The 23,818-nt window shown below is 30.4% G+C and overlaps 1 protein-coding gene across 3 annotated transcripts in view; it reads left to right on the top strand.

Moving 5' to 3' along the window:
* Positions 1-23,818, top strand: part of LMBRD1 (LMBR1 domain containing 1) — a 102,907-nt gene that overhangs the window by 59,303 nt on the left and 19,786 nt on the right. For all 3 annotated transcript variants that reach the window (XM_081293834.1, XM_081293832.1, XM_081293833.1), the window contains exons 8-14: positions 2,634-2,759; positions 7,101-7,253; positions 11,025-11,089; positions 11,886-11,988; positions 12,518-12,622; positions 14,205-14,354; positions 15,708-15,786. In XM_081293834.1, coding sequence (XP_081149960.1) covers positions 2,634-2,759; positions 7,101-7,253; positions 11,025-11,089; positions 11,886-11,988; positions 12,518-12,622; positions 14,205-14,354; positions 15,708-15,786 — 781 coding nt within the window. The remainder of the gene's footprint in view (positions 1-2,633; positions 2,760-7,100; positions 7,254-11,024; positions 11,090-11,885; positions 11,989-12,517; positions 12,623-14,204; positions 14,355-15,707; positions 15,787-23,818) is intronic.

The raw sequence follows: 23,818 nt of genomic DNA, 5'->3' as shown, positions 1-23,818 counted from the left end.
AAAATCCTTGAAAATAATTTCATTATTAATATTTTTCTATATTCAGTAAGAGAAGCTTCTTTGTCTTGTGTAGATACTTTTTATAAAAATCACATCAATCTTTGCAATATAACAAGGAAAATACAAGTGAAGGAAATTGGAAAGGTATTTCTAAAACTGCACATTTTCTAAGAAATTGTGAATCATTTTTTGAATTGGTTATGATGTTCTTCTTAACTGAACAGTGCAAGAAGGTATAAGAAATGTTTGTAGTTTGTATATGTTATTTTAAAATATTTCTGTTGGCAGTTTATTATTATTTTTTTGTATGTATATTTTTTTTATTCTTTTTTTTGGTTGTTCACAACATTACAAAGCTCTTGACATATCATATTTCATACATTAGATTGAAGTGGGTTATGAACTCCCAATTTTACCCCAAAGGCAGTTTATTTTTGGAAGTCAAAACAAGATAGGAAGCAATAATGGCCAACCTAAGCTTTTAAACTGTACAATCTTTTTAGCCTTTGTTGATTTTCCAGAAATTCACTAGAGGGCAGTAGTAAGTAATAAAAATTTGGTTTTTGAAAAAGTGTTTTAAGTACATTTTTTTCCCCACAGAAGTTTGAGGTTACATTCGAATGGTTGTTATTTAAACATGTTAATTTTTTTCTATGTTTATTTCAAGCTTATTAAAATCTAAATAGTATAAATTTCCTGATAATCATTGAAACTTAAACATGCAATCTAAAAACAAACTAAACACTTGATGAAAAAAACAAAAGATTATTTACTTTTATTTGCTATATTCAGAGAATTATGGTATAGTCTGGTCTCATGTTACTACAAGTTGTTACCAAGGATGTATTTTCGTTTTCTAATCTTTTACATTAAGCCATTTAGGAATTTAGTTCAGCTCTTTTAGTAAACATATCAATTTCATGCAAGGAAATAACTTCATGAAGAATTAACAGTTCTCTCTTCTTAAAATAGTTTTAGTCAGATATTATCTTCTTACAATAATTATTTTATTAATAAACATTTGTTCTTTGAATAACAGTAGAAGGACAAAGAATTGGGACCTACCTAGTCTTAACAAACCCAATATTCATTCTCTGGTTGCTAACTAGTTTGGGTCAGTAATTTGATTAGTCAAGTTTGGCAGATCTAGTGAAAAACCAAGTGAGCAGACTGATAATTGTTAAATATGTGTTATGTATTGTAAGCAAGTGACATTTACAAATCGAGGAACTTTTCTCAGACACAGTAAGCTGAAACCTGAGTGCATTCAGATTTACTAATGAAGTAAGTTAAGAAGGTAGGCATAGAAGAGGGTGCTACATGTATTAAAGTACGAAGGCCTGAAGTATTTTAAAATTAGAGTGTTTTAAGAACTATGGACAATTGTGAGGCATAAGGTAAAAATTTCTCTGACAAAGTAACAGTGGATCACTCTGTGGCTCACCACTTTCTTGTCTTTCATACTGGCCATGGGGTCACCTTCCCAAAAGGTGCTTCTACTAGAGCACTTTGAAAAATACCCTTCCTTTTCCTGGAAAATCTTAAAGGATACTAATTAGAAGAATGACATATTCTGAATTGGGTGTTCAGAGTAAGATCATTTGGAAACAGTATAGAAGATGTATATGTAGAGAGTAAGAACAGCAGAGAAAATAGTAGATGACCTTGTATTTAGATGACCTTTTATTTGACAGTAGATTATAAATAAGGGCCATGTTGTTAATATTAGTAGACCAAAAGATTCTACAGAAACAGTATTGAGTACTGAAGTCAGTACATTATAGGATTCAAATCCATTCAGCATAGAGTTGGGTTAAGCCTAAGAAGTAGCATTTATCCTGAGTTTGTGTGCTCAGCAGAAAAAAAATGGAACAAATTTAAAATTACATTCATGTATCTGCTTTAGAGCCTGTCGTTGCAACCAGCAGGTGTTTCTCAGTGTTTCTTCTAAGAATTTAATGTCAATAGATTCTGAACCATGGCTATATGGCAAATAACATTGACTGTTAAGTTAATGATTATAATAAAAAGTTATTGAGACTTTTTGGAATTGAGTAGTATATACAATAATATGTTTATTTTTAATGCTGACTAAAAGTTAAAAATTACTTGTTGGAAAATATTTAAATTACTTAGTAAAAAGATTGGTTATAAATAGGTAGAACTTTTAAACAAATTGTCCATATAGATAATTGGTATACTAATGAAGTACTGTGTATATATTACTATACATATGTTTTTCTAAAGATACATTGTATGTGCTTGGAGAAAATTACTCTTGTTTTCATAGAAAATAATTTTATAAATTGTTCTCATTAATTCATCCTATCATAATTTGATTAGCCTAAAGTTATAACTTATTACTTTGATAAAGTATTATATTGACATTAAATGTGCAACTTGTCCTTTGAGGAAGGAGTAATAGGTTATCATAACTGCATAAATGTAAGTGTAAAATAAACAAGAGAATTATAATATGATCATGATTCACTTCCTTAAAGCATATTCTTCAGTGACTGTACACTGCTACTACTGCTCACTTTCAAGTTATTAAAGGATATGTTTTTACCTGAAAATTGTGTTAATCTGATTGAAATGAATTTATTAAAGCATTTGAATTTTGTTTATTTTAGGCCTATGGTATGTCAGCATTACCTTTAAATCTAATAAAAGGCACTAGAAGTGCTGCTTATGAACGTTTAGAAAACACTGAAGACATTGAAGAAGTGGAGCAACATATTCAGACGATTAAATCAAAAGTGAGTTAGTGTGTTGTTGTTACTGGGAAGCATAAACTTACTTTACCTTTGAGCTGCTTTCTGATGTGACTTTAATATTGGGAAACACATATATTTTTATATTGTTTGATAGCTTTGTAACATTCTTCAAGAACTATGCCTCTATTTTGAAAATTGATATCCTGTGTAAGGTGGGACACTGGCAGTTTTAGAATTTCTATCAATACTCTAACAATGAAGAAACAAAACTACATATTTATGATCAAGACCTTTCCAGTTCTCAGTTACCCTTATTCCATATGTAACATCATATTTTACTGTGTTACTTATGTTCAAGTTTTGTGTACTTAGTTGAACAAGCTAAAGGGTACATGTAATCACTTGCCAACCAAATGGACTTCTAAAAATATAATAAATTTTTCTTCCTTTTTTACCATCAAATAACACATTAATTTTAAAGAGTTTAGGAAACATGTTGAGCTTTCTGAATTAGTCTACTAACCTAGCATGATCCTGCTTTAAAAAAAAAAAAAAAAGCAGACAGTAATAGCACTCAAAAAGGAAAACCACGTACTCTCTTTCATATGAAGGTAGAGGCAAGTATTTTAATAGAAATATAAATATTAGCAGTGCAAAGCCTGTGCTGTAATAAAAGCTTATCATAATGATCAGGCTATATTTATCTTAGAAATACAAAGATGATACATTAGAAAATACATTAAAGTAGTTTAATATATTGAGATTAAAAATAAGAAATAAACATCTTAACAGATGTCAAAGAATAAATTGGTAACAGTCAATTTGTAGTTATGATTTTTAGAAAGCAAAAAAAAAGTCTTACCAAATTAAGAGAAGAAAATACTAAATCAAGGAATCCTCTGATGAGTATCATACTTTAAAGTGAAAGAAACATTCCCAATAAAGTTATATACAGGGCAATAATGTCAGTATGATTGCCACTCTTTAGCATATTCCTGGAGATTCTAGTCAAATTAAAGGAAATTTAGATAAGAACATTGAAAGAAGGAGAGGAGAAAAGGGAATTCAATCTGTGTTGTTTGCAGATATTGTCTACCAAGACACGTGAAAGAATTAACTACAAACTACTAGAACTAATAGAAATTCTTCAAATTGTCTAGAAACAAACATAAAAAATCATTAACCAGTTAAATGTTGTTATAGAGAATTATCCATAATAGCACAAACTATAAAATATTAAGAAATGTCAACATCTACCTGATGGAAATTATAAAATTTTCTGAAGTACATAATAGGAGATTCAAATAAATAGAGAACTTCATCGGTTTGTAATTGGTTAATTCAATATTATAGATATATTACCTGAAAATTATTTTTCAGTAATTTTGGTATAAATTCAATAGTCTATATAATACAAAAATTAAATTTTCATAAAATTTCATACCATCTAAAACTGTATTCTAAATCTAAATCAAGTATAAAACTTATAAAACACTTTAGAAAGTATGAATTTATCTTGGTGTGGAGAAATCTTTCTAAAAAAGACACAAAACCAAGTTGCTAATTTAGAGAAAATTGGTGAGTCTTCAGTTTTTATGTTATGAACCTGAAAAGGGCACCTAAAAGGACGTTAAAGATCAACAATTGTATGGGAGAAACTCTCAACACAGATGATAACGATAGTAAATAAAAGGACAAGCACTGTACAGAAATAATGAAAGACCCAAAGGTAGTTCACTGAAGGAGAAATTAAACTGTTTAGTAAAATTATAAAATGATGTTTTAGGTAAATAGTAAATAGGAGGTTGATCAGGTGTCCCAGTTACCTGGGACCGGAGGACTTTTCCAAAATATGGGACTCTCAGTGCTAAAACTAGGAGAGTTGGTAACTCTAGTAATCAAAAGTGTAGACATTAGAATGACTTAATATGTATTTTTTAATCATTCGAAAGTCTTTTAAATGGTTACCTGTGTCGGGAATTGATGATATTTGGGGAGGTAATAATACTGTTTGTGGGAATATGAGACATACAGCTTTTTAAAGAAAATGAAATGTTGTGATGCCTACCTGTATAATCAAACATACAACTTTTAAAAATTTAACCTAACAGTTTATCTATAGGAATCTATGTGTACTATATGTACACATTGGTATGTAGATATATAGGAAACAACCTTAGTATTAAAAAATAAGGTACTTATTAAATTAAGACACCATGGTGTAATGTGCTATGTAGTGATAGAAAGGAATGAGGGAGATTTATATAGCTTGACAAAATATGTCTTATGAAACCAGACTATCTCAGTTCAAATTCTGACTTTTTTGATTATGCACACTACATCTGCAGTCTTATTTTTTTTTAGGTAGTAAATGAACATATTTCTATTATTCTGAAAATTTAATTAGAATAAATACATAACGAAAAGACCAGTTTTAGGCATAAGAAAGGTGCTCAAGATATGTTAGCTAGTACATACAAAAAATATATAAATACATTGGTACGTGTGTATATGTGTCTGTTTGATTTGCTTAACAATGATAACCACAGGAAAGGGAGCGATAATATGGTAATTGGTCACAGTGTAAAGGAAAGCTTTTACTTTTTTTTTTAAAGATGGTATACATATTTATGTACATTATAACCATGTTATTTTTCAAATGAGATGGATTGCTGCAGAATTTCTGTCCTAGCATTTTTTCTCTTACCAAAATTATTCTTACATTAATTTAGTGAGTAGTGCAGAGTGGATATCCATCCCTCACTGTACTGATACATTCATTCACCAAATAGACACATAACTGTTTTAAGTTGACCCTCAAATTGATTTACTAATTTTTTTCTGAAATGGTTAAATCCATCAGTTAAAAAAAATACCTCATTGTTTGTATCATTTTGACATCATGATGGAAGTTTTTTAGAAAATTTATTATGGGTAATGTAAAAGTACTGATCCCTTCTCAAATCACATACTTGAAGTATTATTATCTGGGTATTTCTTTAAGAAGGGAGTGTTCATTTTATTCCTCTGACCTTCAGAAAATATCTTTCTGTAAATTCCTTTTTCGGGGATCCAATTTGATAATACCATTGTACTCAACTTAAAAGTTGACTTAAAGGAATGAAGATAGTAACATATAGCCTTATAAATATAAAATATGGTCTTTGCACCATATTTATTGGGAGAAATATAAATTCTAGGCCCACTCAAGATCTAAATTATATTCTTTGGGGCATTGGGCCTAGAATTCTGATTTTATTGAACTTTTCAGGTGCATCTTAAGCATGCTAAAGTTTGAGAAGCATTAAGATAAGGTATGGAAGAGGTTAGCTTCAAAAGAGCCTGGTAATGCAAATATGTAAAGAGCTTTTTATAACTGTGAGAACCTTTTATTAAAGGTTTGGGCATTACCTTCATTATACGATTTCAAATTGAAGCTACACTAGGCTATACTGGAGAGAAATGTTTTTGTCTGCTAGGAACCCATTTAAACCTTAATAGGTATATTAAAGACATTATATTCTCTAATTTAGACTTTGCATTCTTAAAATGTAGTCCTTTATTTTTCTTGTTCCTTCTAATAAAAGCAAACAAATCTGCATTTCATCCTTTTTTCATTTAGCAGTTATTATTCTGGTTTATTATTGTGGTCAATTTAAGACATTTCGGGGTAGGGGAGTTAAAGTGGGAAAGTATATCTGTGAGACATCATGGAAAAGGCACTACTCATGGTTACCCAAAGCATCATGTAAAAACAGATGGAAATTATCTGTCAGATAGATTGACCAAAGAAAGCGTTACTCATTTGCAAGTGTACTTGGACAACAAGGAAGTGCCAACTCTTAGCAGTTGTTATAAAAACTCCTGCATGTGACTTATGCTTGATACTGCATCACTCTACTGATATTTGAGTTGGGCTGAGAATCATCAGTTCAGGGAACACAACCACTAAACTAAAGGATGGGAAGGAGCAGGACCAAATATATTAAAATAAGGGATGGAGGAGTTTGGAGGTGAGGAAGAATAATTACAGTACATAGTGGTTAACAGTTCTTTTAAACAAACACCTTTTTAGTAGGGTATTTTTACAAATACATATCTTTTTTTTTTTTTTTTTTACAAATACATTTGGAATAAAGGAACAAGGAAAAGGTCAGTATTAAATGTACACACATCTCCATTTTCCTGCTAATCTTGGTTCAGAGACATTTATTGTTACATTGCATTTGTCAATTTTATTATTTTTGTCAATTTGCCTTAGTGTCCAAGCTAAAAGTATTTTATTGCCTGATTTGCTAGATCTGGTGAATGCTTTATTAAGACCTTAATGGTGGGGAGAAAAAACCCACCCCCAAACCTTTAATTTTGTTCTGTTATTTGCAGAGTAAAGATGGTCGACCTTTGCCAGCAAGGGATAAACGTGCCTTAAAGCAATTTGAAGAAAGGTTACGAACACTTAGGAAAAGAGAGAGGCACTTAGAATTCATTGAAAACAGCTGGTGGACAAAATTTTGTGTTGCTCTGCGTCCCCTGAAGGTAAATGGAGTTTTTAAAAAAATGATGCTGTCACTCTTCTCTCAAGTTTTTGTAGTGCCTCTTAGAGATTGAGTTCTTCTATTGAGGCACTATAGCATGATATTTCAGAGTGTGGATTTTGGTGTTCAGATAATCTGGTTTTTAATCACAGGTTCCTTGCTTAGGTCAGACAAGATATGAACCTCTCAGAGCTTCATTTATTTCATGTGTAATATAAGTATTATAATCCAGTTATTAGGAAATTTAAATAAAAATAAAGGTAAATAAGAAATAAGCTGTTAGCATATTTTCAAGTTTGTAGTTATCTATCAGTAGGAGAACTGAGAACCACATTAGAACAGAAGAACCCTAACTGAAAAATAATAGAATTTGCCTCATTATTAGATTTTAGATGATATTTCTGAAAGTATGCAAAAAGATGTTATTGAGATAGAAAACCTTTTTATTTTCCTTTTTTTGTTTTTCAGGGGCGGGGGGAGCCATTGTTTGCCAGCCTTGAATTCTTGGGATGTTAGTGACTAAATTTAAGTACCTAGATCGAATTAAAACATTATAATATGACTTAGACTATAAAGAAACTAAAACTGCTGTCCACCGACTTCCAAATTTGCATGTTATATATATACGGGGGCATTTCAGAGACCAGAATTTTATACCATAGTATGTAAGTTGTAATTCAGAAAGTACAATGAAAAGACTCAGATGAAGAATGCAAGATGAAGCTAGAAGGTCCATTTTGGTTAAATTCTGAAAGAAATGTTTCAGAGTATTTCTATCAAAGACAAGTGAGTCTTGTTTAACTTTGTTGCTACTGTTCACTCTTTAAAAACTTTAAAAAAATGCATTAACTGCTTACCCTTTTTAAAACCTCCTTTTTTGAAAGTTTTTTTCAAAAATATACTATAATCATGTAATTCTATGTAACCTCTTTTTAAACCTTCTGTTAGAAGTGTGTGTGTGTGTGTGTGTGTGTGTGTGTGTGTGTGTGTGTGTGTGTTTTGCTGAGAATCTAACCCAGGACCTAATGCATGCTAGGCAAGTGCTCTACTACTGAGCTATACCTCCAATCCAAAATATATTGTTTAAGGACTCACTCCAATCCTTTTTCCTAAGATAATTTGTCTTCATAGCAACAAAGGTGTACAAAAGCCTCTCCAACCCTTATTTTAATTCTAGATTCTTTATAATGTCTTATAAATATTCATATCCTGATCTCTGTCATCAGCTGCCTTCTTTTAAACTTCTGTTTCATTTCACTGAGCATATGTTTAGAAGGATTTTAGAATCAACTTTATTAAGTATACAGATTGATTTTGCCAAATATAAATGTATAGATATATAGAACATTCCCATCACCCCCAAATTCTACCTTCTCTTGCTCCTTGAGCTCAGACTCCAGGTAACCACTGATGCCCTTTCTGTCATTAGAGTTTAGTTTTATGCATTTTAGAATTTCATATAAATGGAATCATGGGATATAAAACTTTTTGTCTAGTATCTTTGGCACAGCACAGTAGTTTTTAGATTCATTCACAGTACTTCTTTTCTTTTGGTGGTCATTCCATTGTGTTATTAGTTAGTGGTATTCTGATATGTGTCTGTATCACAATTTGTTTATCCATTAATCTGTTAGTGGATATTTTGGTTGTCTACAATATTCAAAGTTTTTTTCCATTTGTTTCCTTTCCTCTTTCTTTGAATCCTATGTTTGTGTTGGTTTGCTGATGATGTTCAACATCTCTCTAAGACTCTGTTCACTTCATTGTTCCTTCCTTATGTACTCTCGGTTGATTTCTCTTCAAATTGCTAACTCTTCTGATGCTCAAATCAGCTGGTCAGTTCTTCTAAAGAACTTTTTTATTCAGTTATCATTTTCCATTTCCAAAATTTCAGTTCACTCTCTTTGTTAGTGTTTTTAAAAATATCTTTATTGGTATTCTTTATTGCTGACACTTCATTTTAAGATATGGCTTTTTAGAGTTTTCTGAATATATTATTTTAAAGCATACTTAAAGTTTTTGCCTCGTAAATCTAATGTCTGGGTTTCCTAAAAAATGTCTGTCAATTGTCCCCGAATCCATGCACTTTTGGTTACCAATACTTCATTGTTTTTGTTGTTAACACTTAGAAAGTGTTAAATAATATGATAACTCTAGAAATCAGATTTCTCCTTGTTCCCAAGGGTTTATTGTTACTATCCTTTCTATCATTATTTGTTTAGTGACTTCTCTGGACTGTGTAAAGTCTCTATTTTTTTTTTATGTGACCACTATAGTCCCTGCTCAGTTGGTTTGTTAATGATTAGATATAGATTTTCGTAAACACCTGCAATCAATAAGTCTCTCAGTCTTTAACAGAGATTTTCGTGTGTGTTAGTACACTACTTCAACACCCAGGGAGACACTTTCCAACTCAACCTTAGCCTTCACTTCCTCCTTGTACTCAGTGCTTGTCAGAGGTAGATTTTAGTCCTCAGATCTTTCCTGGTCATGCACAGAGCCCTGAGCATACACAAGACCTTCTAGATTCTTAGAGATACATCAGAACTTTTTAAAACCCTTATTGATATCTCATTTCCTAGGCTTTTGTTTTAATCTTTTTGGTTAGTTTAATTTTTCTTTTGTCCACTGGCTTTGAGATCATGAAGTTCATAGATTGCTTGCAAATTTTTTTGGCCAACACTCCTTTGAAAAGGCTTTTAGCCTCATGTGAACACCAGTTTAGGTCAAATACAAACAGCCTTGCAAGTGGGGGCTTCTAGAGAAACACAGACAGGCCAAATAATGACAGTTCTTTGGGAGTGAGACTGTAAAAAGTGTCAGCCCTTTTTGCTTCCTTATTTGATTTCTAGGATGCTGAATTTTATGGCTATTTTTCAAGGCTGCCGTAGCGATAGAGTAACAGAATTGGGAGTAGAGCAAGTTAGAATGTCATAATGCTCTAGATTCTGAGATTCGGCCATTTTTCTTGAGTAAATGCTCCTATATTGCTGCAAACCTTTGGTTAATTTCCAGAATGTTGAAAATGTTGATTCTGATTATTTATGCCAGTTTTCTTAGTGCTTTTATGGAGGAGGAAATTTTCAGAGGTTCTTACTCTTCTGTTTTTACTGTGTCACCTTTGTAACTTAGTTTTTATTTCAAAATTGACAAGATTGCTAGAATATACATTAATATGTGTTCAAGGTTAACCCAACATGATCATCTCTGAAATGATTCCATAAGTACTAACTTGAGTTCTTATATTTAAATATACTTAGTTTCCTTGGTCTTTATAAAGTATTTATCTTTTTTTTAACTTTTTTTATTAGTTGCTCAAAACATTACAATGATCTTGACATATCATACATTTGATTCTAATGGGGTATGAATTCTTATTTTTCCTCGTGTACAGATTGCAGGATCACATTTTTTTAACGTTTATTCTGTGTTCTTTTAAGTAACCAATTAAACAATTTAACTCTGGTTCCTATAAGATTGGGAAGATAGCTAAGGATATATTGTGTTTTTTACTTTTTTGCCAAAATGGAAATCAAGCGAAGGGAATTTTAACTTGATATACTTCTATGTCATGTTTCTTTACTACAGAGTCTGGCAGGTATACTGCCTTGTGTCACTAGCTATTTCTTATTAACAGACAATTAGGAAGTAACATATTTTATATATTTATCTTTAGTTTTCACCTAGGTGTCAAATATAGGAGCTGGAATCTGATAGAAGAAAAATGTGTAACTAGTAAACTATATTGTAATGAATATATCTTTGCTTTTAGATCATGTGGGGAATATTTTTCATCTTAGTTGCATTGCTGTTTGTAATTTCTCTTTTCCTGTCAAAGTAAGTACAATACACACATTTTTTTATTTGTTCTTTTTAGATATACATGACAGTAGAATGTATTTTGACATATATACATGGAGTATAACTTATTCTAATAAGGATCCCATTCTTTTGGTTGAACATGATGTGTAGTTACACTGATCATTTATTCATATATGAACATAGGAAAGTTATATTCAATTCATTCTACTGTCTTCCTTATTCTGTCCCCCCTCCCTTCCCTTTATTCTCCTTTGTCTAATCCAGTGAACTTTTTTTCTTCCTTCCCCCGACTAATTGTGTGTTATTATCTGCATATCAGAAAGAATATTCAGCCTTTGATTTTTGGGGACTGTCTTTTTTTTTTTTTTTTTTTTAACTGAGCATGATAGTCTCCAGTTCCATTCATTTACCTGGAAATGCCATCATTTGATTCTTCTTTTATGGCTGAGTAATATTTCATCAGGTACACACATTTTTTAAAGCACTTATACAAATTCTGTGATTTAGATTTTTGGTGTTAAACTCCATTAGTGTAGCCTGTTCATCTAAAATAGCTATTTTGACATGAAATATTCTACAGTAATAACTCAAAGAATAACTGAAAGTTTCAATAATAGACATTATTTCTTTATTCTGTATCAGTTGAACAATATCTGTGAGATATTTAAGTGAAGGTTAATTTGTTTTCCATGTTTTTCTTTGACTCAGCTGAATTTTCATGTTTAAATTATAAGATATTCTTTCTAGATCAGTTAAAAATGTGATAGTAAAACACAATTATCTTCTTTATGATTTTTTTTCTTTGTTTTAGTTTAGATAAAGCTCTTCATTCAGCTGGAATAGATTCTGGTTTCATAATCTTTGGAGCTAACCTGAGTAATCCACTGAATATGCTTTTGCCTTTACTACAAACAGTAAGTATAGCATCAAGTTATTTTATGTTCCAGCAAACATTCTGATACTCTTAAATTTAAAATTAGTATTCTGAAAATTTGTTAATACTTTAACATACTTATGTTCTCTGCTAACTTGACTTTTTATTTGCATATAATTTCAACATTAGAGTGTTGTTTTAAAGACTATTTTATCAATATATTGCTAAAGTTTTAGTTGAACATAATTTGATTTGGGGTACATTATGTAAGGTGAACTTTTCCAAATAATTTTTGTTTTTAATTTTTAATAAATTCTTTTAAGTATATAAATGTAATTTGATGCTTAATTTTTTTAGTATTTTTCTTAGGATAATCATACTAAATAACTTAGTAATACTTTGTATCTTTGAGAATTTTTGTGTTTTAATGGTATTGTAGTAACCTAATCTAAATCAGAGTTGACATTTTAAATATTTCTCAAATAAAATAATTAAGTTTTCAGTTAATTTTATATGACTTCTAGAGATTTCATAGTTTGTATATTAAATTTGATTTTATCTTTTTCTAGGTTTTCCCTCTTGATTATATTCTTATAACAATTATCATTATGTACTTTATTTTTACTTCAATGGCAGGAATTAGAAATATTGGCATATGGTTCTTTTGGATTAGAGTAAGTATATATTGCATTATTATTTTGATGTTTTTCTCATTATTTTATACATGATCTCCATTTTTACAAATTACATTTAAAATATATGAGTTGTATCTTGATACTAAGAGTAATGGTAATATTAAACTTTCTCACTTCATGTTAACATATAAGTGTTTTTGTGTCTAGAGCAGTACTTCTTAAACACAAGCCATTTTGTCCCCCTTCTCCTGGAGATATTTGACAATATCTAGAAATGTTTTTAGTTGTTAGAAGCTAGGGAGTTTTACCGTCATCTTTGGATATGGCCCAGACATGCTGCTAAACATCTTGTAGTAAATAGCACACAGACTAATCCTGCCCAAATGTTAACAGTGCCGAGGTTAAGAAAACCTTGTCTAGAAGATACATTGTTTTCCTTGGTGTTTTGCTGCATGGAAACATACGGATGCTCAAAAGATTGCCTTTCCTGTTAGGAGTTATAGATTATTACTGTCAGCCCTCTGTATTAAAAGCCCTTGTTGATTTAATCAACTATGGGCAGAAAATGTTTAAAAAATTTTAAAAAATTGCATCTATACAATATTTGCAGACTTTTTAATGTTATTTTCCCTAAATAATATAGCATAACAACTATTTTTGCAATGTGTGCATTATATTAGTTATTATAAATAATCTAGAAGTGATTTAAAGTATATGGGAAGATATACAGAAGTTATATGCAAATATTTTTCCATTTTACATAAGGGACTTGAGCATCTGTAGATTTTGATATCATAGTTTGTCTTAGAACCAGTCCCCCATAGATACTCATGAAGGACAACTGTACGTGATTTGTTATTTCTTCTTACACTCATTTTGAAATAATTTGAGAATTTTAAAAGGAAGCTGATGCAGGTAGATACTACTTGCAGCTATGAGTAAAAGAAAACCCAGTTCATTAGTGATTTTAACTAATGCAAGACTTCTTATTATGAAGGTTATCATATATTTAATTTCCCTTTAGTTTGGATACATGTGAAAATGTAATCAGATTGTCATAAATTATCATAGACTACATTTTGTAGCAGAATATGATATGAGGATGTCATGAGTATTTCATAGAAATGAATACTTATAAATGAGACATGTTTTTCTACAGTAGTATGTAAAATAATACATATATAAAACCATAAAAATTTACTAATACCTAGAATTTTAATTCATACTTTTGATCTTTAGATAGAAAGGGAGGTAGTTCACAATTCTTAGGTCTATGTACTTCTAACAGATGCTATTGTATGGTAAGTGAAGAAGGTTTGTCTGCAAGCTAGTCACATGAACACTGATAAATTCTGTAGGTCTTTAGTTTTTAATGGATCATTTATAGGATCCTTTGGATATAAATGCTCTGCCGTTATTGAATTATCTTTTTCGTTATTGAATTATCTTTTTCATTCTTCTAATTATTTGCAATGGCTAAGACTTTTCAGTATTTATTTTGGAACAAAGAAATAGTTGACTGAACTGTGTAAATTATTCTCAATAATGTAAGAGCAGTACTTAATGCTTTACAAGTAAAATATATAGCTGAAATTTTGTCACTGTCTTTTTTTCTTTCCAGTTATATAAAATCAGAAGAGGTAGAACCAGGCCTCAAGCACTTTTATTTCTGTGTATGATACTTCTGCTAATTGTTCTTCATACTAGCTACATGATTTATAGTCTTGCTCCCCAGTATGTTATGTATGGAAGCCAAAATTACTTAATAGAGGTAAGTGAACTTGATTATTTTTATATTTTATAGACAGTGATCTTTAAGGCAAATTTTAGTTTTGAGGGCTAGCATATTAACTCACCAGATTAAATTTAATATTGCTAAAGCTGGTTTTTCAGTCAATTTTGAGTATATTTAGATTTGGTTTATACTTTCTTTTTAATAACCCACAGAATTTCATTTTCATTGTTTCTTAAATGGATCTTGTTAGGTACTAAGTTCCTGAGCATTATCTTAGCACTTTTAAGTAATTTTAATTATACGACTTCCCCTCAAAAGTTTGGTGAGCACAGGATTTCTGTTTATTGATTCTATGAATCCCACAGGAAAGGCTGTCTGAATATTTTATTTGTAAATTACTTGACTTTCTTTCAAAATGATGGGTATCCTGATATCTGACTTCTTGATGATGTTGATCTCCTAAAAGTTTTAATTAGACAGCAAGTTTAGATTTTTTGACATTTAAATATTTTTACAATAACTGATTCAACCTTTGTTTAGTTTTTTTCTTTGTCCTAAATTACTTTCTTGCTCTATTTCCTAACAGTTCAAATCATATTTGTGTTTCAGAGCCTATTTCAAGCATTGCTTTAATGGAGTCTTGCATTGCTAACCTGTATTGCCCAGATTACTCCTTTTTTTATACTGTACTTCCTACATTCTTTCTTTAGTTTAACATGTAATTAGAAATGAAAAAAATCATAGCACATCAAACCCTCAGTTGATAACATCTTTAATATTGCTAAATATTAAAAAGCTAGTTAGTTCATTGAAAATTTTTAAGTAATAATCTAGGTGAATCAGAAAAGGCTTAGATCATAATGGAAGTACATGAACCACCTTTATTTGACATCCACTGTGTTAGATCACTGAACCATTTTTTTTTTTAACTTCTTAATGACATTTTATTCTCTTTCTGCCTTTTCCCCTGTATGTAGTCTACTAAGTCAGGCTTAGTAAGCATTTCTCTAGGAAAGAAGGAAGGAAAGTTATGTTTTGTGAGGACAAAAGACATTCTTTGCCTGCTTCACAAGTCTAAAATTAAGTACTCTGTTTCTTTTTAGATGCCCTATTTAAACTAGAAGTTTATTAATGACTTTATGTTTGTTCTGGGAAGCAGCTCTGTTGTTTAATACAGGACCTAAAAAAATTACTGCAAAAAGATCAGATATTAAATTTACCATAATTCTCTTTCTTCTAATTGAAATTTGCATTAAATTTGCCATTTAGAATATCAAATAGATGTAATTAATGGAAAAGAGTATAAAGTTCAAACTATGATTACTTTTTAAAATCCAGGTATAGTTAATAATATAATATTTTCACTTTAACTATATATTCATCTTTCAGAGCAATGTAACTTCTAATGATACTAAAGGCAATACAACCATTTCTGTGCCAAAGAGATGTGATGCAGATGCCCCTGAAGGTAAAGCAGATTTTTTTGAACAATCTTATACTTGATCATTTTTTTAGAGAAGACATACCTTGTGTTTTGCTGTGTTAAACATTTGATGCATCTATTTTAATGTGTGGTAACAAAGGAACTTTCAGCTAGTAGAAGATGGTAAGTGTCTTTAACAGAATTTCTTGGTGATGGAAGGATTTCCATTAAGGAATCAACCATTATCAATTAGTTACTTAGGAAGTACAAAAGGTAGTTATTATTTTTTACATTTACTAATATAATAAGCAATTACTATTAAATGTTTTTTGTTGTTGTTGTTGTTGTTGTTGTTGTTTTTAGAAAATTCCAAGAAAGTTTTTTGGAATCTGTAAATTCTGAGACCAAAAGTACCTATGATCTGGAACAATTTTTAATCCATCCTTATCACTCTAGTTTATAGTAATAGTATTAGTTATAATAGCAGTTAACTTGTAAGCACATACAGTTGTGTTTGAACACAGTATTTCACTGTTTTGACAAAATCTGACTTTGCTCTTAACTACTGTATATTTTAGAGAATGATTTTTTTTCTATTTTCCATGAGTTGTAAGAGTGATTTTTTTCTTTGAATATTATAGTATTCAATTCTGATTAAAGAATACCAATTGATTTTTTTCAAAATTTATAAAAACTTTTTCTGTTTGTCTTCAAAATGCTTTTATTTACTGGTGTCAAATATGGTATATTTATTACTCCATGTGTCAAATATAGTATATTTCTCATTCATGCATTACCATTATCAAAAACATAACTTCTGAGATTTTATTTTAGATGGGTAAACTATATAATGTGATAGAGAGTAATAGGAGCAATTATAGAGAACAGGGATAGCCTAAAGGAAGAAGTGAGTAGCTTTACCTGTTGGAGATTATTGTAGAGTAATAGTTAAGAATAAAGTTTTCAACAGATACTAGAGCTGTATTTCAAGATGAAAGAAGAATTTATCTGGCTTGTGTCAAGGTAAGGCTGTTCTATGCCAAGAAGAAAATTGCATGAACAGAATTAAATTATACAGATTTATGTTCAAGAGGGACACAAAACATTATTTTTTAATGCATTATATATACTATCATATCATTTTTCAGTTATGGGAGTAAGTATGTGATGGAGGATTGAAATTACAGAATTAGAAACCAGATCATAAAAGATCTTAGAAAATGACTGAAGAGCTAATAAAGAGTTTTTTAAGTAAGAAAATAGAAGTTATCATCTGATTTATTTTCAGTAGGTTAATTATAATAGTTATATAAAGAAGGGATTTAAGAAATTGAGACGAGAGCATGGAAATAAGTTAAGGGTAGGCGACCTATCTATAGTAATCCAATAAGATGGTAAAAACTTGAATTAAATATAATTCATGATGATAAAAATGATGAAAGAAATTTGTGAAATAAATTTAAAGAATTTCTGATTGCTTAGATCCAAAGTAGTGATGAAGAAAACAGATTCTAGAATGACCCTCCAGTTTCTAATTAGTTTTATAAATTTTGATATTACTACACAAGATAAAAGTTACTAAGATTAGAGAGAGATGTAAGACATGTTCAATTGACTTGAAATGTCATGGGGACATTCTGTTGGAGATTCCACAGGCAACCAGATATAAATGTAAGGGATTCAGAGGACAGAGAGTAAGAAGAGAATGGAGACTGAAACTCAGGAAATCATTTTCTAAGGGCAAGCAGATAGAGAAGGTACAGGGAAGACAGAAAAGAAGAAAAAAAACTAATGGAGGTAAAACTAATTTCATTGAATAGAAAGAATAGTAGTCACAATTTATTACTTTGTTGAAATTATTAATAGATACTTAGAGAAGGTATGCATGCCAAGTTGAATTATTGTTTTGTTTTTTAAAATTAGGAAAGACTTTAGGGATGATGATAGATTGGAGGTAGCGGAGCAGAAGAGGTTGAAGAAAAATGTCAGCAAGGCTGATTGATAGACCAATATTATCCAATTCGGGAGAATATGATTAAAAAGGCATAATGTGCTAGAAAGAATGAGGCACACCTCTTTCTCTAGATCACTAAGAAGGAAACAGGATAATAAGTCTTGGATAGTAAGTTTTTACACTCTGAGGGTGGCAGGAAGTGGTATTTCTTGATTAGCTATGAAATATAAGTTCATATCATCTACTGAGAATAGACTATTGAAGAAAGTGGCAAAAATTTTTTATAGTCTGTGAAGGAAAATGTATGGGTTCTGACTGAAGATAAGGTAATGATAGGTAAATATGTGAAGGGACAGAGATGAAATTATCCATTTCTATTTTTGTTGAACAAATCTGAACAACTGGTATGATTGTTATTCATTACCAGTTTGGAGAAGGCATGACTTGAGGAATTGAAGTGGGATTGGGGATATAAGTATGGGAAGCAAAGTACACACTGAGGATTAGAGCATCAGCTGACCAACCAGAGTCCAGAGGCATAGGAAATAAGGAAAGAGATCAAAACTAGAGAAAGGAGCAAAGTCAAGAGATGAGATAGAAAAATAGAGATTATTTTACCTTGTATGAAGAAATAATAGTTAAAATCTTACTAGTATGAATAAATGCTACTTAATGTTTGAATCTACTTTATTGGTGACTTTATTCCTAGATGTTTTATTATAAAATGATATATACATCACAAATGAGGGTCAATAGTTAAAGTGCTTCTGGTTATCATCTTTAGCTAAATGAACATAGAAGGAAAAATTAGTGTTGGTTTAGTTTAGTTTTGTTTTTTTTTTTAAACTAAGGGGGTAGTTACCTTGAAGATCTATTTCCCAAATTGTTATAGTGGTCTTGAAACCTTAGAAAAACAAATAAAAACATAGTGAGGTTTCAAGAATATATTTTACTGATAAAGGGGATTTTAAAATGTCCCTGTGTTGCTGAACTGCATGAATTAGTATATTATAAACCTTTTGTCAAATGAGACACTTGTCTATAACTTTTTTATGAATCACATTCAGTATTTTTGTTCTTTAGTCTGATCTAATTTACTGTGGTTAAAATGACTCTTTGAACTACCATTTTTCTTAAACATTTCAGTTGTCTCATCTTTTGAAATGTTACTTTACAGTACAAAAATTTACCCTTTAGGTTTATGGATTACATTTACTTTTCCTAATCCTTTTTTTTTTCTATGTCACATATCTAAACATTTAACTTGCTTGTGCATGCTTGAAAGAAGATGATAGAAATAAGGTAATGGAATTTGGGGTAGCAGGGTATTTTTTTTTTCTCGCAAGAGACTGTAGTTTAAATATTGATAGGGTAAGATGAAAAGGACATGATATTAGATATATAAGAATAGTCTGGAAGTGGCATATATGGTGAGAAACTGGTACATTTGTATCCATTTAAATTGAAACTAAGAAATTTAACAGGTAGGGAAAAATTCAGTACTGTTATTTATGACATTTTGGTGAGAACATTTGACTAGAGTAGTGTATATAATGCATAAGATATTTAATGTGATCTTTTGTAAGTAATAGAATTTTTGTTGTTTTTGTTCTGTGGTGCTGGGGATCAAAATCAGGACCTTGTACATGCTAGGCAAGTGCTCTACCACTGAGCTACCACCCCACCCCTTGCCCCCCAGCAAGTAACAATCTTAGAGAATGATTTTTAGATTTGGAAATGAAATAACAGCATGATAATATAGGTTATTTCCAAGATTGCTAGTTTCCCTGAAAAAATTTTTGGCAACAAATTCTAAAAATATGCACATTTATTTCTTCTTCATATCAACCACATTTTAGAGACTTTTTACAGTAATATTTTATTCATGTGTGAGTTGGTCTGACATTTATTAAACATATAGAAAATACTACTAAAATTTTGAGCATTATGTTTAGAATGACAAAGTCATTTATCAAAGAATAGTTTACACTGTGTTTAAAATAATCTATTAAATAGAGTGATTTAGCAGTAATCTGTTTACTATGTTTATAAAGTTCTCTTAAGGCGACAGGAATACTTAATTTATCCTGACAGGTATTCTGCATAGTTTTTATGTTCAAAGTGAGCCAGTTGAGCAGATTCGAAGATAAGTTTTAAATTTCTTATGCAAGGGGACTTTTAGGTTTCTATTTTTATATTCTTTGATTGCTACTTAATTTAATAAGGATTAATAATAATAATAAGGATTAATAATAATAATAACAATAATTGATTTATATGTAGATCTGAGGAAAATACTTTAAAGCCAACAGTTATTAAAAGGAACATATATTCATAATTATGAATATTTGAGTGGATATAGGAAAATGAAAGATTAGGGTGCTCTAAAGGACAAATACAATAGGCAGTATAAGTACTGGATTAGATTTTGGAGAAAGGAAAATGTCAGAGGAAACACATATAGAATTCTTCCCTTCAAAAAGCATATAGGCTAATAGAACTGAATCCAAAAATAAATAATTGTAATAATTGTAACGGGAAGAAAATAAATGGCAAAGTATAATGAAAGTATGTAAAGGTGGAAGGAATAATGATTTATTCTGCCCAGGGGGCAGTATAACATTTTAGTTGGACTCAAAAGAATAGTTAAATCTGAATGAACAAACAAAACAACCTGAAGATATTCCAAGAAAAGGAAAAAAATGTGCATTAACAGGGCATAATGACATAAATATATTTGGCATGTTAAAATTGTGGCAGGAGCATAGATTCATTTGAAGAATATGGAGAGTGATCAAACAATACGTTCCCAAATGACCAGTTTTAAAAATCCATGAACCCAAAGTCTTATTTCTGTTGTTTCATTGAATTATTTTATCTTTTCTTAAAGTAAATTTGTGTTGTCTTATTTGGACATTAAAGTTACTAGAATGCTCTCTGTGGATTAAACTTCATTTTTGTGGATTTATTCTGATTATTGTTAAAATAATACATATAAAGAGAGGAGCCTTAAAAATTATCAAATAATCCATAGGTTTAGGTTTTAGCTTGAAGATATGATGTTACTAGGACAAATTGAGTGAAGTTAGTTGCTAAAATAGGAGCTGTTATGTTAAGCCAAACTATATGAATTACAAAGAAGAAACTGAGCAGACAAAAATATAATCTAAAGCAAACTTAATTGCATATCAGAACGTTAAAAGAAAAATTTTTATTGATAACATACAAAGTAGATGAACACTGTTTTGTAGTAAACAAGTCCATCAGGAGATGATTCAAAATATAATCTCTATAAATAACACTTGCTTTGGCTAACAAATATTCACTACCTATCCTTCTGAAATGGTTTACCTAAGACATTGCATAGATTAGGTTAGAAAATATCCCGCCCCCAGATGTCTGCATGGGAGACAAAAATGGTAATAAAAGCCATAAAGAGCTGTGTGGGTTAGAAACTATTTCCTATATATCTTTCTATCATTTCTGGTGAACTAAAAAATCCTAGAAAGATTATCTAAATAATTTAATTTTGCAGATGAAGAAACTAGAGCTCCAAGAGTTAAGAGTTAAAAGTTGCACAAATAGTATCAGACTGAGACTTTAATGCCAAGTGTCTTTTTCCAAGTTTCATTCCAAGTCTTTTTCCTACATGTAACATATTTTGTGTTTTGTTTGAGAAAAATAAAATGTAAAACTATTTCATCATTTGCCCTTTAAGTTTAAAAATAAGTTGTTGTTGCTTTTTAAATAAAATAAAAGTGGTTATTTGAAGCCACAAGAAAATGAAAGGCACAGACAGTATACAGAAAGCCAGAAATCAAAAGGCTAAATCTAGGTGTTGGAAAAGACATACAATTTTGGAAAATAAGAGATGAACCAGAAACTACAGCATATTAATACCCAAGAAAATGCCATGTCTAGTGGTCAATAGTGTTGATGCTGTAGAAAGAGATTTAGTTAATGGCAAATCTTTAAACCATTGAGAATGGTTTGAATGGGCTGAAGTAATAGAGAATTATTCTGCAACTCAAAAATAATTAACATTAAAAAAGTAAAGTGAGTACATTTTTCAATGAGAAAATTCCTTAATGTGCTTTCAATTTGAGATTGAAATAGTATTGATTAAATAGTATTGATTAAATAGTATTTTAAAATCCCACATATTGGATGTTATATGAACTAAAAGCATGTAAATATTACAAATAGTACATACAACTGATTTTTTAATATAGTTTTTTAAAATTTATTTTTTAGTTGTAGATGGACACAATATCTTTATTTATTTTTATGTGGTGCTAAGGATCGAACCCAGTGCCTCACATGTGTGAGGCAAGCATTCTACCGCTGAGCCATAGCCCCAGCTCTAGCCCCAACAACTGATTTTTAATACAGAATCATACCAAAGCATTCAAGAGCTTACTATTTGGGTAATTCCTCTTGATTTATTTCCCCAAATGAATGTTTTTATGTATTCTGTATGTCAGTTTTCCTACTTCATGCATTGAAAGAGAACATCATTTAGTTTTGAGCATTTTTTTGTTTGAATTATTCATTAAACATTCAAGTAGACATATTGAGTTGGCAGTTGAATTGGATCTAGAATTTTGGAGGAAAAAGTTTATGCTGGGCTAGTCAGGAATGGATGGGAAGAGACTGTGAAGGATCACTAAGAGAATGAGTATAAATGGAGACTTGCAACTATTCTATAATCTGTGTGATTACTGACACAGATTATAGAATAGTTAACCAAAGAAAAGATTTTGAGTAAGGCCAACTCAAAATATTGGCCAGTAACAAAAAACTGTTTTAAAATGAATGAATGTACCAATGAAATCCTTACTTATAAATGGCCCAAACAAAACATTTACAGATAGATGTAATACTAGTTATTGAAAGTAAATTCAATGTAGGGAACTATGGATTAAAATCACAAAGAGATCTGTCCATAGATTATTTATTTGTATAAAGAGGGAAAATAGTAGCTATATATTAGAGAAATTGGACAATATCTGCATCAGGTGATCAAAATTAGCATCACTGAGGAATAAATTTGCTTTTTGTGTTTCATTAAATGACACCCTGAGAAGAATGGATAACATGAATTAAATCAAAACGAAAGAGCAGACAAACCCAAATTGAGGAACATGCCATAAAGTAATTGTCCTGTGTGCTTCAATAATGTCAATGTCATAAAAGACAAAGAGGCTGAGGAACTGCTACAGATGAAAGAATATTAAGGAGACATGATAAAATATAATATATAAATCTGGATTGGATTTTGTACTTGAGGATAAAAGTACTATAAAGAATATTAGCAAGGGTATATACCTGTAATCCCAGCAACTTTGTAGGCTGAGGTGGGAGGATTGTAATTTGAGGCCAACCTCAGCAAATTAGAGAGACCCTGTCTCAAAATAGAATATGAAAAATGGGGGCTGGGGATGTGGCTCAAGCAGTATTGCGCTCGCCTGGCATGCGTGCGGCCCGGGTTCAATCCTCAGCACCACATACAAACAAAGATGTTGTGTCTGCCAAAAACTAAAAAAAATAAATATTAAAATTCTCTCTCTCTCCCTCTCTCTCTCTCTCTCTCTCACTCTATCTTTAAAAAAAATAAATGGGATAGGGATTTAGCTCAGTGGTAAAGAGCCTGTAAGTTCAATACCCAATACCAAAACAAACAGAGAAAAAATTAAAAATAAAAATAGAAATTAAAAAGATATATGATGGTGTTGGAAAATGAATGGCAGGATAAATAAAAATATAATACCAATATTAAATGTCCTGAACTTCTTACCTGTACTGTAGTTACATGTCAGAAAGTATCCTTCTGATTAAAAAATGCGAAAACATTAAGAGGTCAAGGACCATGAAACATCGTTCAAAAAATGTTGTGCATATGTTTAGAGAATGATTCTAGGAGGAAAAAACCTACAATGAGAATCACTGTATACCATCTGAATAGCTGTTCTTTAAAAAAAAAAAATTACAATAATCAAGTATAGACCAAAATGTGAAACTGTTGAAGAAAACATTTATGAATACCATTTTAGAGATATTATACAATGTCATTTGCATAATTATGTATTATGTGTATTACAAATATTTACATTATATGCATTA

The sequence above is a fragment of the Spermophilus citellus genome (genome assembly GCF_964194105.1).
Source record: "Spermophilus citellus genome assembly, chromosome: 5".
Classification (NCBI taxonomy): Eukaryota; Metazoa; Chordata; class Mammalia; order Rodentia; family Sciuridae; genus Spermophilus; species Spermophilus citellus.
This window is presented reverse-complemented; position numbering and strand designations above follow the sequence as displayed.